The 14292-nt window shown below is 38.0% G+C and overlaps 1 protein-coding gene across 2 annotated transcripts in view; it reads right to left on the reverse strand.

Moving 5' to 3' along the window:
• The window catches only part of PPP1R12A (protein phosphatase 1 regulatory subunit 12A), a 130063-nt gene that overhangs the window by 18712 nt on the left and 97059 nt on the right, over window positions 1-14292 (reverse strand). For both annotated transcript variants that reach the window (XM_073000328.2, XM_073000330.2), the window contains 8 exons: window positions 13730-13897; window positions 13165-13341; window positions 7485-7575; window positions 6306-6503; window positions 6007-6157; window positions 4685-4803; window positions 2071-2136; window positions 1147-1163 (listed from right to left, as the gene is read on the reverse strand). In XM_073000328.2, coding sequence (XP_072856429.2) covers window positions 1147-1163; window positions 2071-2136; window positions 4685-4803; window positions 6007-6157; window positions 6306-6503; window positions 7485-7575; window positions 13165-13341; window positions 13730-13897 — 987 coding nt within the window. The remainder of the gene's footprint in view (window positions 1-1146; window positions 1164-2070; window positions 2137-4684; window positions 4804-6006; window positions 6158-6305; window positions 6504-7484; window positions 7576-13164; window positions 13342-13729; window positions 13898-14292) is intronic.

Raw genomic sequence — 14292 nt, forward strand, 5'->3', positions numbered from 1 at the left:
TTAGGAGGAAACAGCGCCAGGATCCAATAGAACAGACGGACTCAAAACATCTGGGTGAGAAGCCCCACATGCACCAAAGAGGCGGATGAATGCAGCATGGGTGGGCGGCGTTCCGGGCTGTTGTTACAGAAGCTCCTTGGTCTCCGGGGCTACGTGATGACTTCTTTCGCCCATAGGAATGCATTAATTACATTTAAATACATACCTATGGGAAAAGTGCGCCTCGCAAGACGAAAATTTTTGCAAGACGACACGTCTTGTGAATCACTGAAAAACTTGCAAAACGCTTTCGTCTTGTGAGTTTTTCATTGTGCGAGGCATTCGTCTTGTAAGGCATCACTGTAGTCATGTTTAAATAGACTGTAACCTACAGTTTCAATTTGTGGAATGTAAGAAATTATCTTCTCCCATATAGGCTACTGTGGTCTATACAAGGGGGGGGGGATGGAGGCCTCTGCTTAACTGTACCGCAGCTCAATGAAGACCATTTGACTGGGGTATAGGCAAAACCTTCTCTGTTGTGGCACCTACAATGTGGAATGGTTTTCCCACAGAGATTAGGCAGTCTTAATTGTTTCTGCTTCCAAATGAACACCATTGTGTTTACCCAAGCCTTTTCCCAGTTACCTCCATTATTGTTAATCGTATCAGTCATCTCATTTAACTGTTTTTAACAGATTGTTCCGCTTTTGCTGTTTAACTATTTTGTTCTTTTAGTCTCATTATATTCCTTACTGTGGACTACTGCATTTTTTCAATAAAAAGCAGTACAGAAATGCTTTTAATATCTGGAAAATCAATCAATCAATCAATCAATCAATCAATCAATCAATCAATCTCCACTGAAAACCGAACTGAAATGTTATTTGTAAAATTTATGTTTCTCTAAAACAGGGGTCTCCAAACTTTTCACCATAAGGGCCACATCGTATATTTCACACATTTCTGAGGGCCGAAGGAACACAAACACGTGTACATGCATATACACATGGGCTGAAGGGAATGGACCTGAGCCTACAGCATTTGCCAGGGTGGATAAAAATGCAAGGCATGCCAGATATGGCCCACGGACCATAGTTTGGAGACCCCTGCCACATTTTCATAGCATTACTGATACTGAACATGATAAAGAGAAACTGAACATACCTTGAGAGGTTATCAACCTGAGAAGGGAAAAAATAAAATAATATTAGAAGACTATATGTATTAAATACAGTTATTCACAAGGTAATGGTAATTTAAAAAAAATTGGATCTTTTTAATTTCTCTTTGTACAACAGACCAGTCCTTTCACCAAGCACAAGTGCTTCTCAAACCTTCTCTAAGTAGTTTGCTATGTACTGCTGAGAGAGATGGGGAGCTCCTATCTAAGACAATACAAATCTTGTTGGGCTTAGGACTGCAACATCTTTGGACTACAACATCTTTGTATGACATCACAAATATGAATGCAAGCAAACAACGTGGGAACAGACACACAAAATGGGATAGATGCCTGCCTTCCATAAAATATATATTCCTATTTCCAAGTCAGTGGCTAGAATTCCATTGGTGCTTGTGTAAAGTGTGCCTAACATAATTCATCAAATTCCAGCTAACACAACCAAGGGTATGCCTTGGTTCTGCGATTGGTTCGGTGCCCAACTGCACCACTAAGGTGTATTCCAGTGTCTCATTAAATAGGCACCATTAACTGTGGTAAGTTGTGCAAACCTTAGGCAAACATCAACATGATTCCAGCTGGTACTTAACTAAATTGATAGTTGTTATCTATATCTAATGCAAACGTTCTTCTCATTCTAGAAATAAGAAACAGCATGAAAGTGTGTGAACAAAACCAGTTATTGTGTACGAAAAACACTGTGCATGATGGAAGAGAATTCAATGGGAACATGAATGATTGGTAGAAAATTCAAAAACATTTGCTTATTACCTGTTCATAACAATTTTCTGTTCACAGGTATCTTTTTGTCTAGTTGCACACCAAATAACACACTTTTCCTTCATAGAAGTTTGAGTAAAAAGTGGCATAATACATGTCATATAAGGCAAACACAGCAAAACCATTACCTGTGATTCTTTTCTATTTGTTCCCTCTTCTGAATCAGACTGGTGTTCCTGTTCATTTTCATCACTCTGAAGGAGACAATTACAGTTTTAAAATTAGCACGTATTTATATACCATGTCTACTCCGGATAAAAGAAAAAAATCACAAGGAACATTTGCTTAAAATTGTTTACTTCCCTGTATTATCAGGAACTATTTCATTTGTAATTAGGAAAAAACTCAAATCTAGCTTCCTAATCTCTTTTCTCTTTTTCAAAAGGACAAGTGTATATAGCACTGCATGTACACATTTCCATGCCTTTAAAAATATTTTAAAATGGGCTTTAAATTCACTTCTGTTAATTTTTTTAGAAGCTATTATCTGATCTGTGCCATTGCTTATCTAAAAGCTACTCATGTATTTGCAAATATATATCAGAAGAAACTGTAAGAAATCTGACATCCTGTCCTAGTCTTAAGATTAGGCCAAGATAGATTTTGCTATTGCCCTAATCAATACCGAAATCTGATTGATTATGTTCTCTGCAGCCAAAGATGGAGAAGCTCTATCCACTCAGCAAAAACAAGACCTGGAGCTGATTGTGGCTCTGATCATCAGCTTCTTATAGCAAAACTCAAGCTTAAACTGAAGAAAGTAGGAAAAACCTCTGGGCTAGTCTGGTATAATCTAAACCAAATCCCTTATGAATACACAGTGGAAGTGAAGAACAGATTTAAGGAACTAGATTTGGTGGACAGAGTGCCTGAAGAACTATGGATGGAGGCTCGTGTAACATTGTACAGGAGGCAGCAACGAAAACCATCCCAAAGAAAAGAAAATGCAAGAAAAAAAATAATACAAATAGCAGAGAAGAAAAGGGAAACAAAATGCAAGGGAGATAGGGAAAGTTACAGAAAATGGAATGCAGATTTCCAAAGAATAGCAAGGAGAGACAAGAGGGACTTCTTAAATGAACAGTGCAAAGATATAGAGGAAAAGAATTGAAAGGGAAAAACCAGAGATCCATTCAAGAAAATTGGAGATATTAAAGGAACATTTTGTGCGAAGATGGACATGATAAAGGACAAAAATGGTAGGGACCTCACAGAAGCAGAAGACATCAAGAAGAGGTGGCAAGAATACACAGAGGAATTATACCAGAAAGATCTGGATGTCCCGGACAACCCAGATAGTGTGGTTGCCGACCTTGAGCCAGACATCCTGGAGAGTGAACTCAAGTGGGCCTTAGAAAGCATGGCTAACAACAGCTAGCATAGGCATCCTTCAGTCTCGAAAGCCTATGGTGACATGCTCTGAATTGAGGAGTGTCCCCTCCAGAGCATGAAGCCTGGGTAAAGTAATATGGAGGATAGGCTGTTACCCAAGCAGCAGATTCCCCCTCTCCACGTTGCTGAAATGGTCCAATGGAAAGGCAAGAGCCAATACGACTCGTTTCAGCAACGTCGCAGGAGTTGGCAGAACGACAAGAACTGCCTTCAGGACTCCAGCTCCGGATTTTGCCTCTAGGTTAACTCCTGAAGCCTTTTCCATGAATGGATATAGCCACAAGGCAGTGGAGGTTTGAAATCGGAGTTTTCCTTCTCCTAGATGGGCTGCCTTCCATGGCTGATGAGTGTCACCAAAGCTACCATCATGAATTTGACCAAACTCCAGGAGTCAGTGGAAGACCAGAGGGCCTGGCGTCCTCTAGTCCATGGGGTCACGAAGAGTCGGACACAACTTAACGACTACACAACCACAACAAAATTGCCCAAATACTTCTCTATTTTTACGCCTGGCAATTATTTTTCAAAATATTTAAAATATTTTTGACTAGTGTGTTATATTAGGCACAACTTAATTCAAATATATTGGGCACACAATTCTCATCTAATCAAATGCAAGTTTCAATGAAATCACAAATATAAACTATTCGGCAAATACAGTAAGTAATAAACCAAGTAATATATGTAGTGCAACTTATACATATTGCCAACTTATTGAAGTCCAAATGAGCTCACTTATGACCAAGAAGTCTAACTTAACTGGTGTTCTTTTACTCTGCAGTAGTTCACCCTCCTCCTTCTGATATGTTGTCATTCACAGAATCAAAACTTAATTATAACACTGTCCTCTTAAATTGGATAATTCTCCTATTGTTAACTTTAAAACAATTTGTATTTTTCTGTCTCATATGCATTTTAAAATACCGTAGTCCACTGGCTTATATTTCACAAACTCTCTCACTTTGCTGAGAATACTTTGGGGCTCTGATTGCCAACTGGATTCAGGAATGCTCTAGAAATGGTGACATCAATAATAAAATTAGGCAAAAAACTTCCCACATACACTGCAAATGAGTATGGTCCCTGAAATGTGCTGCAGTTTTGGATCTGACCTGTGGTTATTGCTACCATATACTACTTTAAGAATGCTGGTACTCTTTACAAATTCATCTGAATCTAACTTGTATCTGAAACATGAATTTTCAATATGAAGGCTACAGTCAGATTCACAATTTTTCCAGTAAATCACGCTGCTGGCTTCATTATGCACTAGAATATATACTGGTTTATTCATCTGGCCCTAAACTTCCAAATACAAAACTATGGGCAACTTAATGTATTTTCACTTACATCTTGAGTCCAAAAAGAAACTCCTGTAGATCTTCGCTTTTCCCTTGGTCGTCGTCTTTCCCTTATTGATTTTGTCTGTGATTTATCTTCTTCTTTTTCTTCTTCTTTCTTCCCTGTTTCTATTTAAGAAGCAATGTTTTGATGTTTTAATGATGGTCAGAACATATTCTGATATGTAACACACAACTTTTCTATTGTGGATTCTGAAGCAGGACACACAGTACCAAATACTATGAAACAGAATCCTAAAGTGTTTTTGAGAATATCCAACATGGGATTAACTTTAATAGGCTATAATTCTATTTGTCATCCCTGGTTGTTCCTTAGTTAGACCTGAATATTTCAACGTAACATTACATGGATTGCATATGATACAATATCTACAAACACATATCCATCAAAAGCATTAAGAGCATTGAAGTAAGTATTTGTTTAGCAAGAAGCATCAATAATTTAGCGTGCAAGGGACCCTTTTAGAGAGAGATTTGTCTTTCCACTAGTTCAGTTTCTTGATATAGTAATGGATTTAATGAAGTACAGCAATTTTCAGATGGTAAAGATTCATCATCTGTAAATTTAAGCAACATATCAACAAGATCAAACAATTTTCAAATTGAATGTTCAGCTCCAAAATGCTTTTATTAACTATACAAGACTAAGCAGGGCTGCACAAGCATATAACATTCCTTTGCTATCATGCACTTAATCTGTGTGTTTACCCTTGAATTAACACAAGAAATCACAAACATCCAGGTAGTTGTTTATTTCACTGCTGCAGTCTTCAGGGCTGAAAAATGAATCTATATTAAGCAACACAGTGCTTACGCACACTCCTAAAATATTTCTTTTTCTAAATGCTTCCACCATAATTCAAAATTAAAATCTGGAACTTCAATATCTGGTGAAATCCAATATTGTGGAAGTACAATATGATTTCCCCATCCCTCCCCCCACCCCATAAGGCAATCCTGCACCAATAGGTCACTCAATCCTTTAAAACAGATGCTGAGGATACAAAGATGTAAAATTATCCCCCAAACACACAAAATCTTCTGACAGAAACTGCTCATCAGAGGAAAGGTCTGTTAGATATTGTCCAAAGAAATTATGGAAATTCAAGATCAAAGTATATGCTTTCTATAACGAAAGCAATCTGAAAAGATAATTCCAAAAGAGAAAATACTGATCCTAGGTGGAGATGTTACAAGGATTTTTACCAGTCATTCATTGTGAACTATGTTTTCTTGAAGGGATAGCTTTTTCCCTGGCAATGAAAGCAAAAAACAAACAAACAAAAAACAAACAAACAAAAAGAGACTTACCCCTCTCATTTTCCTTTGTTCCACTTCTGGAATAAGCAGAAGTTATACCTATAATGCTATTTGGTCTGTTTAGTTGGCCTGAAGAAGTAGAAGTGGCAACTGAAGATGTTGATGAAGTCGCTGAAGATGTAGTTCTATAGCGATGATATGGCTAATTAACAGGAAAAGGCCCATATTAGACAGGAAGTATGCTAATATACAGTAGAATTTTAATCAAGTGAGCTATTTACTACAGTTTCAGAAACACCATCTCACAAATACAGGCTTACTGTATTTCATACGTGAAAACAATGAAATACCTCTTCTGTAGTTCGTGCATATCTTTGCCTATAGTCATCATCTTTAGTTTCAGACTCCTTCTTTTCTTCTTGTTTTTCTTTGTCTTGTTTTTCTTTTTCCTCCTTTTCTTTTTCTTCATTCTCTTGTTCTCTAGTTCGTGTAGTACGACTTCTACTGATAGTTTTTTCAGCTTCTTGAAGATCAGTCAGCGTTACACCCTGCAGAAAACATCCACACGTCCAAAAGTAACTAATCAAGGCTCCATTGTCTACATTTTCATCTACTATTATTCAATGTTTACTAAAACTAAGCAGTCTTTAAATGTTTCATAATAGCTAACATCACTAGAAGAATTATCACAGTGTTTTGTTTGATTTATTTACAAGATTTTTAGCCGAGCCATTACAAATGGTCTCTGAGCAGCATACAACAATATTAAAACTTTTGAAAAACATTAAAACCATTAAAAATTCCCAATATTATAATAAAACCCTATATTAAAACAGTTAATTTATCATTAATAAATCCTGCTGGTCATATGGCCAGCTAAAGGATACCATTTAATTAAAATGCTGGCTAAACAAAAAAGTCTTTGCCTGGCGCCGAAAAGCCAAAAGTGTCGGAGCCAGGGGGATCTCTATGGGGGGCATTCCAAAGTTGGGGGGCACCAGCCGAGAAGGCCCTATTTCGACATGCCATCCCACTCACCTCTTTCAGGGACGGCACCTTCAGAAGGGCCTCCTGGCCTGATATTAGAGTACAGGCAGGCTCATTCTCAGATGCAGGTAAAAGCACCTCTATGGTAGAGATTAGTAAAGAAGGCATGTATATTTAAAAAGGCATACGGCTCAAAAAATTGGTGGACACATCTCAATAGAATTAAAAAAATTAAAACACTACCAAATTTTCCTGATGTCTACATAGTAGAATGATGTCTACAGAGTAGACTTGGGTCTAAATGGGCACGGTATAAATTCAAAATAAATAAATAAATAAATAAATAAATAAATAAATAAATAAATAAATAAATAAATAAATAAAGGTCATCATTTCCTCAACAGGATGAAATTATGCAACTCATGAATAACAACAGGAAGTGTATTGCTTCTATATGCATATTAGAAATTTCACTGGCATTATACCAACAGTGTAATAAAAAAAAAAAAACTCCCTGAACCCAGCATGTAAGATTGCTATACCTGTGTAGATCTTCTCGATTGCCTTGCTTGCCTTGATCTAGCTTTTCTTTGGGATTCAGATTCTTCATCCCGAACTGGAGTGAGGTATGACCTGGAATTAAAAGATTTACTGTCACTGTTAAAATATCCTTGTGTGAAAAAGAAAACCCCAGCAACTATAGCCACCACCCTAGTCATCGATATGTAAGGAAGCAACTAAATAAAGTTTCATAGTAGTTTGATGGGAATCAAAAAACTACGCATCTGCCCTGGTATGATATGGTTGTTACAGTCATTTGTCAGCAAGGTCACTGTTCTGCTGTACTGCTATTCTAAGCATATGCAGGTTCATCATGTTCTCATAATACATAGTGTCAGCACTTTAGCCTACAGATTGTTCACTGCAGCCATCTTGTTCTCTGCAGCTCCAGTGATCAGGGCTCTAACTTTCTCAAATAATGAGATTTTGCCTAAACATCAGGAACAACTTCACAGTGAGAGTTGTTCAAAAGTGGAATTAACTCAGACGGTGGTGGACTCTCCTTCGCTGGAGGTTTTTAAACAGGGCTTAGCTTACCACCTGTCAGAGATGTTTTGGCTATAGATTTCCTGATTCAGCAATGAATCGATGCTTCTCAACCTTAGTTCTTAGACTGCACGTTACAGAAATCCTGTCCAGCATAGCTCATGGTTCGAGATGGGAGTATTGTGAATTTCGTTGTATGTGTATATACTTACAATGACAATAAATTATTATTATTATTATTATTATTATTATTATTATTATTATTATTATTATTATTATTATTATTATTATTATTATTATACAAATATATGCACAGGTGGTGTTAATTAGGGTCCATCCCCATGGGACCAGATGGTCCACTCCGCCATGGATGCAGATGGCGCAATTCTACGAATTGCTCTGCAGCGCGTGATCCGCTCACTACTCCTGGCAGGAGGTGGGAGGACAAGCCTCACTGCAAGGTCGAAGAGTGGCAAGCGGATCGCGCGCTGCGGCGCCATTGGCAGAATCGCGTCATCCGCAGCGGATCAGTGAGTGGACTGTCCAGCTCCATGGGGCTGCACCCTTGTTAATACCAAAAATATGAATACCCCCATCTCTACTCATGGTGAAAAGCTTGAGAGCTTTAGTCCACAAGAAACTGGAGACCCAAGGTTGGGAACCATTTCTCTATATTCTATGAAGTTCTGAAAAATTTTCCGTAACTAATTTTGGAAGAGGTGCTGGGTCATGGAAAGAAAAATGGGAAGACATGTAGGGATCCTGTATCTAACATACTGAGAAAATTAAAGGTGAGTGCTGATAATGAAGATGTCATGCATTCCAAAGTCTCCATTAGTTCCAACATAGGAGTCCTGGTGGTAATCACAGAAAGTGGTGGTCTAGACCAGTGGTTCTTAACCTTTTTGAAAGAAACGCCCCCTTGAGCCATTGAGGAAGTTATCATCGCCCCCCTCCCCGCGGTATCTTATTTATTTATTTATTTATTTATTTATTTATTTATTTATTTATTTATTTATTTATTTATTTATTTATTTATTTATTTATTTATTTATTTATGACACTTAAATCCAATGACCCCTGAAAACAAAATTCAATTCCAAGAAAATGAAATGCCCCCAAAAAGTAACATTTAATGATTTAGTTGCAAGCGAATTTTAAGACTCAAAAAGAAATATAAAAAGGGCATAAAAACAAACCGCAATGCAGGAACTAAAAATTTCAAGACGAAAACTCTGAAACTAAATTAAGATTGGAGGAAAATATATATTCATGCACATTGTAAAAAGGCTGCAGCCATCTTCACAGGTTTGGCTTGCTCCAGCACCCCCCTACCGCCCCCTTCTGCTCCAGCGCCCCCACGCCGCCCCTTTTCGTTCTACCGCCCCCCTGAAAAATGAAATCGCCCCCTGGGGGGCATTATCGCCCACATTAAGAACCACTGGTCTAGACATAACAGATGGTTGCCAGTGATAGCCTTGTTCTTTTGGTGGCAATGTACATTTGTAATACCTCAGAGTAAAAGACTGGCTCTGGTATCAGGCAGTGCCTCAACACTGAAGGACACTAGTTCCAGAAGTTTCCCTATGTGGATCTATGACTATTCATGGTACCTAGGGGAGTACTGTTGAGATGATTACAGTAATGGTAAGGTGAAATGCCAGTAAGTATTAAGAGTACTCATAATAGTAGTGAGGATTTTCGTACCAAAGAGAAGAACAGGCCATACTGTGCACTGATGAACTTTAAGTTCACCTTCAAAAAACCCAACTCAAACCAAAAAGCTTATGTCCACCATCTCAGCAGAGGGCACCCTATGGCTCTCCTATGCTGTAATTACAATTGGTATCTGCATTTTAAAGTTTGATTTTACAACTGTGTCTTGGAGCAGAGTCATAAGACCTGTAGATGAAATAGCTGAAAGAGAGAAATAGCTACTGAAGCACTAGGAGTCAAGGTAGCCAGATTGAATGAGGTAACTGCAGTTCAAATGGCTGTCACAGACAGCTGTAGCAGAGTAAGTGGACTGCTTTTCTTCTTCAATTTCTTGGGTTTCATTTTTTCTTTAGATACTGTGTGAGACCTCCCACAGGAAGAAGACTTTAGATCTTTTGGAATTGTGTTCATGTTTACAGTTCCAGCCAACACATAGATGTCCAGTACTGAAACTGCCAAAGAAGAAGATGATGCTGAAAATCTGGCAGTTTGTTGGGATGAGTCAGCTGAATCTACCACAGCCACCAAAACTCTGAACTGCATTTACAAATCAAAGTGCATGCAATGGCTTATTTTGAACAGCCGAATCAACAGTCTGCAGCAATCATTCCCAGAGAAGTAATTTTAATTCCAAATTCCTATTGTGAAAGCTACTGTAGTTAAGCCCTTAAGAAAAGCACACTGCTGGGCAAGGTGGACTTTACCAAGACAATATAAGCATTTTGCATGCCCATCTGGTGATTCTCTCACACAGGTGACATAGTTCTTGAAGAGGGATAGGGAGGCCAGAAATAGGAAAAAAAATACAAATCCTAATAGAGACTAAACTGATGAAGAAAAGATGAAATATGGAAAAAGCAATGTGATACAGAGAGGAAAAATTCCAGAAGACTCATTTCAATGCTGCTAGCACAGTGGACTAAATGGAATGGAGGGAAAGCTCTTAAGGCATACATAGCTTTGTGTAGTTAGGAGAGAGGATTTCAGGGTTTCCACCAAAAGCTACTTAATTCTAGAAGATTTCTAATAAAGCTCTGCTCCACCAATGTCAGTGAGTGACAGGAACATGAAGAAAAATTACCTATTCCTTTGGCTCTATATATCATGGATACTAATGTCAGTTTATTGATATCTTCTTTAAAATAATATTGAGAGGTTTATTTGTTTGTTTCACTGTTTTAATTAACTGTTTTAATTTCCTTTTAATTTTGTGCTTTGCTCCAAAAACTGCTGTTACTGGAAAACTACTAACAATTTAGTACTTATGTATATGTCACATAACCTTTGCCTCAACAACAAAAATTTTTAAAGATCAGAAGAAAATGGGCAAAATAGGAGGCCTACCTCTGAGTGGCTCTCTACCATGCCTTCCTATATTCTGAGACATAATCAAAGTATATGTTATATATTGAGGATAGTACTGTTGCACCACCTGTATGTCTCTGATCTTAATTAGGGAATTTTAAAAATCTAGTCTTTTTGTCTTTTTACACCTAAAAAACAGATCTGAAGAGTAAGTCTTCAGAGTCCACAACCTACATCTTCAGGGTGAGTGAAAAGAGACCATTTGTATATCTATACAAAATTGTGGGAAGCTCCTGCCCAAGGCCATTAGCTGTTATCTGTTTCAGTGATGAGCAAACTCTCCTGGCAGAGAGCAGCAGCTGCCAGTGGGCGGGTTAACCCACTCACTCTGCCTCTTCCCTTAGACTTACAGCCTAAATTCAAAGACTTTCTCCAGCCAATCCTAGTGGCGATCAGGTAACCAGTATCCTATCTGAATTCTCACAACATACAATGTAACCCTTGCTATGTTAATAAAAGAGTTCTCAAGGCATTGCTTGAGACTCTCTCCGCTGGTTTGGACATCTACTTGTCGACTCCTTTGCAATGGACTTTCTATTTTTCCATGATTAACTACAAAAAATACCTAACTGAGCTGAAAAATTTCAGATTCATTCTAAAGTTAAGAGTACTCTCCTATTTAAACACACACACACATACTTTTATTCTTGGATTCTTTGGAGGGGAGGTCAGCAGATTGTTCGTATTTTTTTTTTTTTTTGGACAAAGCTAACAAAAAATGGTAGGGACTTTAGGTTGCCATTATCATTGCTGCAAATGGAACCCTTGGCTGTTTGTATAATGGTTTATTTTGAAAATAATATGTACAGAAAAAAATCTGTTCTTTCAATAAGAATACAATTCGAAGCTTTTGAAAATTAATGTTTATAATTGTAACCAAAGCAAAGCGTGCTGCTTATATACCGCCCCATAGTGCTTCAAGCACTCTCTGGGCGGTTTACAAGTTAATTATGCAGGCTACACATTGCCTTCCCCCCGCGAGCTAGGTACTCATTTTACCAACCTCAGAAGGATAGAAAGCTGAGTCAACCTTGAGCCGGCTACCTGGGATTGAATCCCGGGTCGTGAGCAGTTTTGGTTGCAGTACAGCAGTTTAACCACTGCGCCATGAGGTGAGATGCTTAGCAAGCCTAAACTGTAGTACACAAAACCACTTGAGAAAGATGACAAACTGAGATTTTGCCCTGAAGAACAAACTTCCACAGAAAAACAGCAGAATGTATATAGCAAGGTAGCAGAAAAGGTGAGCTAAAACATTGACTATATAACCTGTCACCTTCAAATGTGTGTGCGTTTCGTTTTACAGAACTAAGTTTGATGGCCAGAATATTTCCTGTATAGAAACAGTCCTAATATCCCGTAAGTCTAATTCTTTCTCGCAATTTATGAAAATAAAAAACTCTCCCTGATGACCAGTATATAATGAAAGGCTGTGTGTGTGGAAATACTAAACAAGTGCTCCACTCTCTACCTTAATTTTAAGAGGCATAGGCATCCTTCAGTCCCGAGAGACTATGGTAACATGCTCTGAATTGAGGGGTGTCCTCTCCAGAGCATGAGCCCGGGTAAGGTAATATGGAGGATAGGCTGTTACCCAAACAGCAGATCCCCCCTCTCCACATTGCTGAAATGGTCCAATGGAAAGGCAGGAGCCAATACAACTGGTTCCAGCAATGTCGCAGGAGTTGGCAGAACGATACATGCTGCCTTCGGGACTCCAGCTCCGGATTTTGCCTCGAGGTTAACTCCTGAAGCCTTTTCCATGAGTGGATATAGCCACAAGGCAGTGGAGGTTTGAAATCAGAGTTTTCCTTCTCCTTAATTTTAATTAATTTTAAGAAATGGCAGAGATTAATTTTAAGAAATGGCAGAGATTTATGGGAACCAGGTCATAGAGAGGCTCCAACTTGGAAAAGTGGTGACTGCCATGACCCTATAAGAGAGTACAAGTTTCCAATTAGACATGCATTTATATGTGAGCAAAGCTTGAATTAGCTGTCACTATACCAATACATGTTGAGTGAGAATTTCTTTACCCTCCACTAAAGAATCGCTCAGCCCAAAAGAAGTATTATTCTCAAAATTTTTACGTACCTGCGTCTCTCTCTGACCTCTGATGTTGAGGACACAGTGCCAGAAGTAGTAGTAGTCAAGGCTGTGGTAGCTGTTGTGGTGTTCACAACTGATGGTGCAACAGGAACAGTCACCGCTGTAGGAACATTATCCTTCTCTCTCTCAACACTATCCTCAGCCCATAAACGATTTGAGGTACTACAGTAAGATAAGAGCAAAAGATAAGAACAAAAAGAGAAAATAGCTAAACATGAAAGCAATTTACTAACACAGATACAGAAGATTTTTTCTTTTTTAAACAAATTTGAGAATACATATATTACAGCAACATCTAAATGGCTTCAGGTAAATTTTGTTAAAAATAACAAGCTCAATAAGCTATAACATCATACTATTCTCAAGTATTGGTTTTATGAATGTGCATAATATTACTTCATAATGCCAATTATCTCCATTTTTACACAAGCTGCAAACAGAACATACTAACAGGAAAAATGAAAAAGAAATCTCTGGTAGCTTCTACACAAAAATGAATGTACATACATAAAGCACATGGTGGACTAACAAAGTATACTGATGATCTCACCTGCTTTGTACACCCGCTGTTGCTGAACCCGTTGTAACCTTTGTAGCAGTGCTAGTGCTAGAAATCAGGCTTTTCTGAAGACCAGCTGGAGAGGTAACTGTTGATACTGATGTAACACTTGGAATATTAGAACTAATTAAGTCATCTTGTCTTCTACCAAAGGAACCACTGAAACATCATTTGAATTTAAAAGAAGAAAAACCGTATTAAAAAGTAATCAGTGGGAAAAGAATTTCTCAGTTCATCTGTACTATCAACTTCAATTTCTGTCCACCAAATAGCTTTATATATGTGGTATTAAAAATGAGCACCAAAGAAAAAGTCTCAATTTTTTCTTCTTCACAAATCAAAGCCCAATTCTTTAAAAAAAAACAAACAAAAAAAAAAACATGCAGACATGCCTACTTGTAATCCTACAGCATATGTAACTAACATCAGCCAGAACCCTACTGCTGATTTACACTTGCATGAAGGAAATTGTATTATGTCTTGGTGGAAAATTGTCACTCATTATTGAGGTGGAATCATGCCTAGGAATTCAACCAGCACTTCATTAATAGGTA

The sequence above is a fragment of the Pogona vitticeps genome, chromosome 5 (assembly GCF_051106095.1).
Source record: "Pogona vitticeps strain Pit_001003342236 chromosome 5, PviZW2.1, whole genome shotgun sequence".
In the NCBI taxonomy this organism is placed as follows: Eukaryota; Metazoa; Chordata; class Lepidosauria; order Squamata; family Agamidae; genus Pogona; species Pogona vitticeps.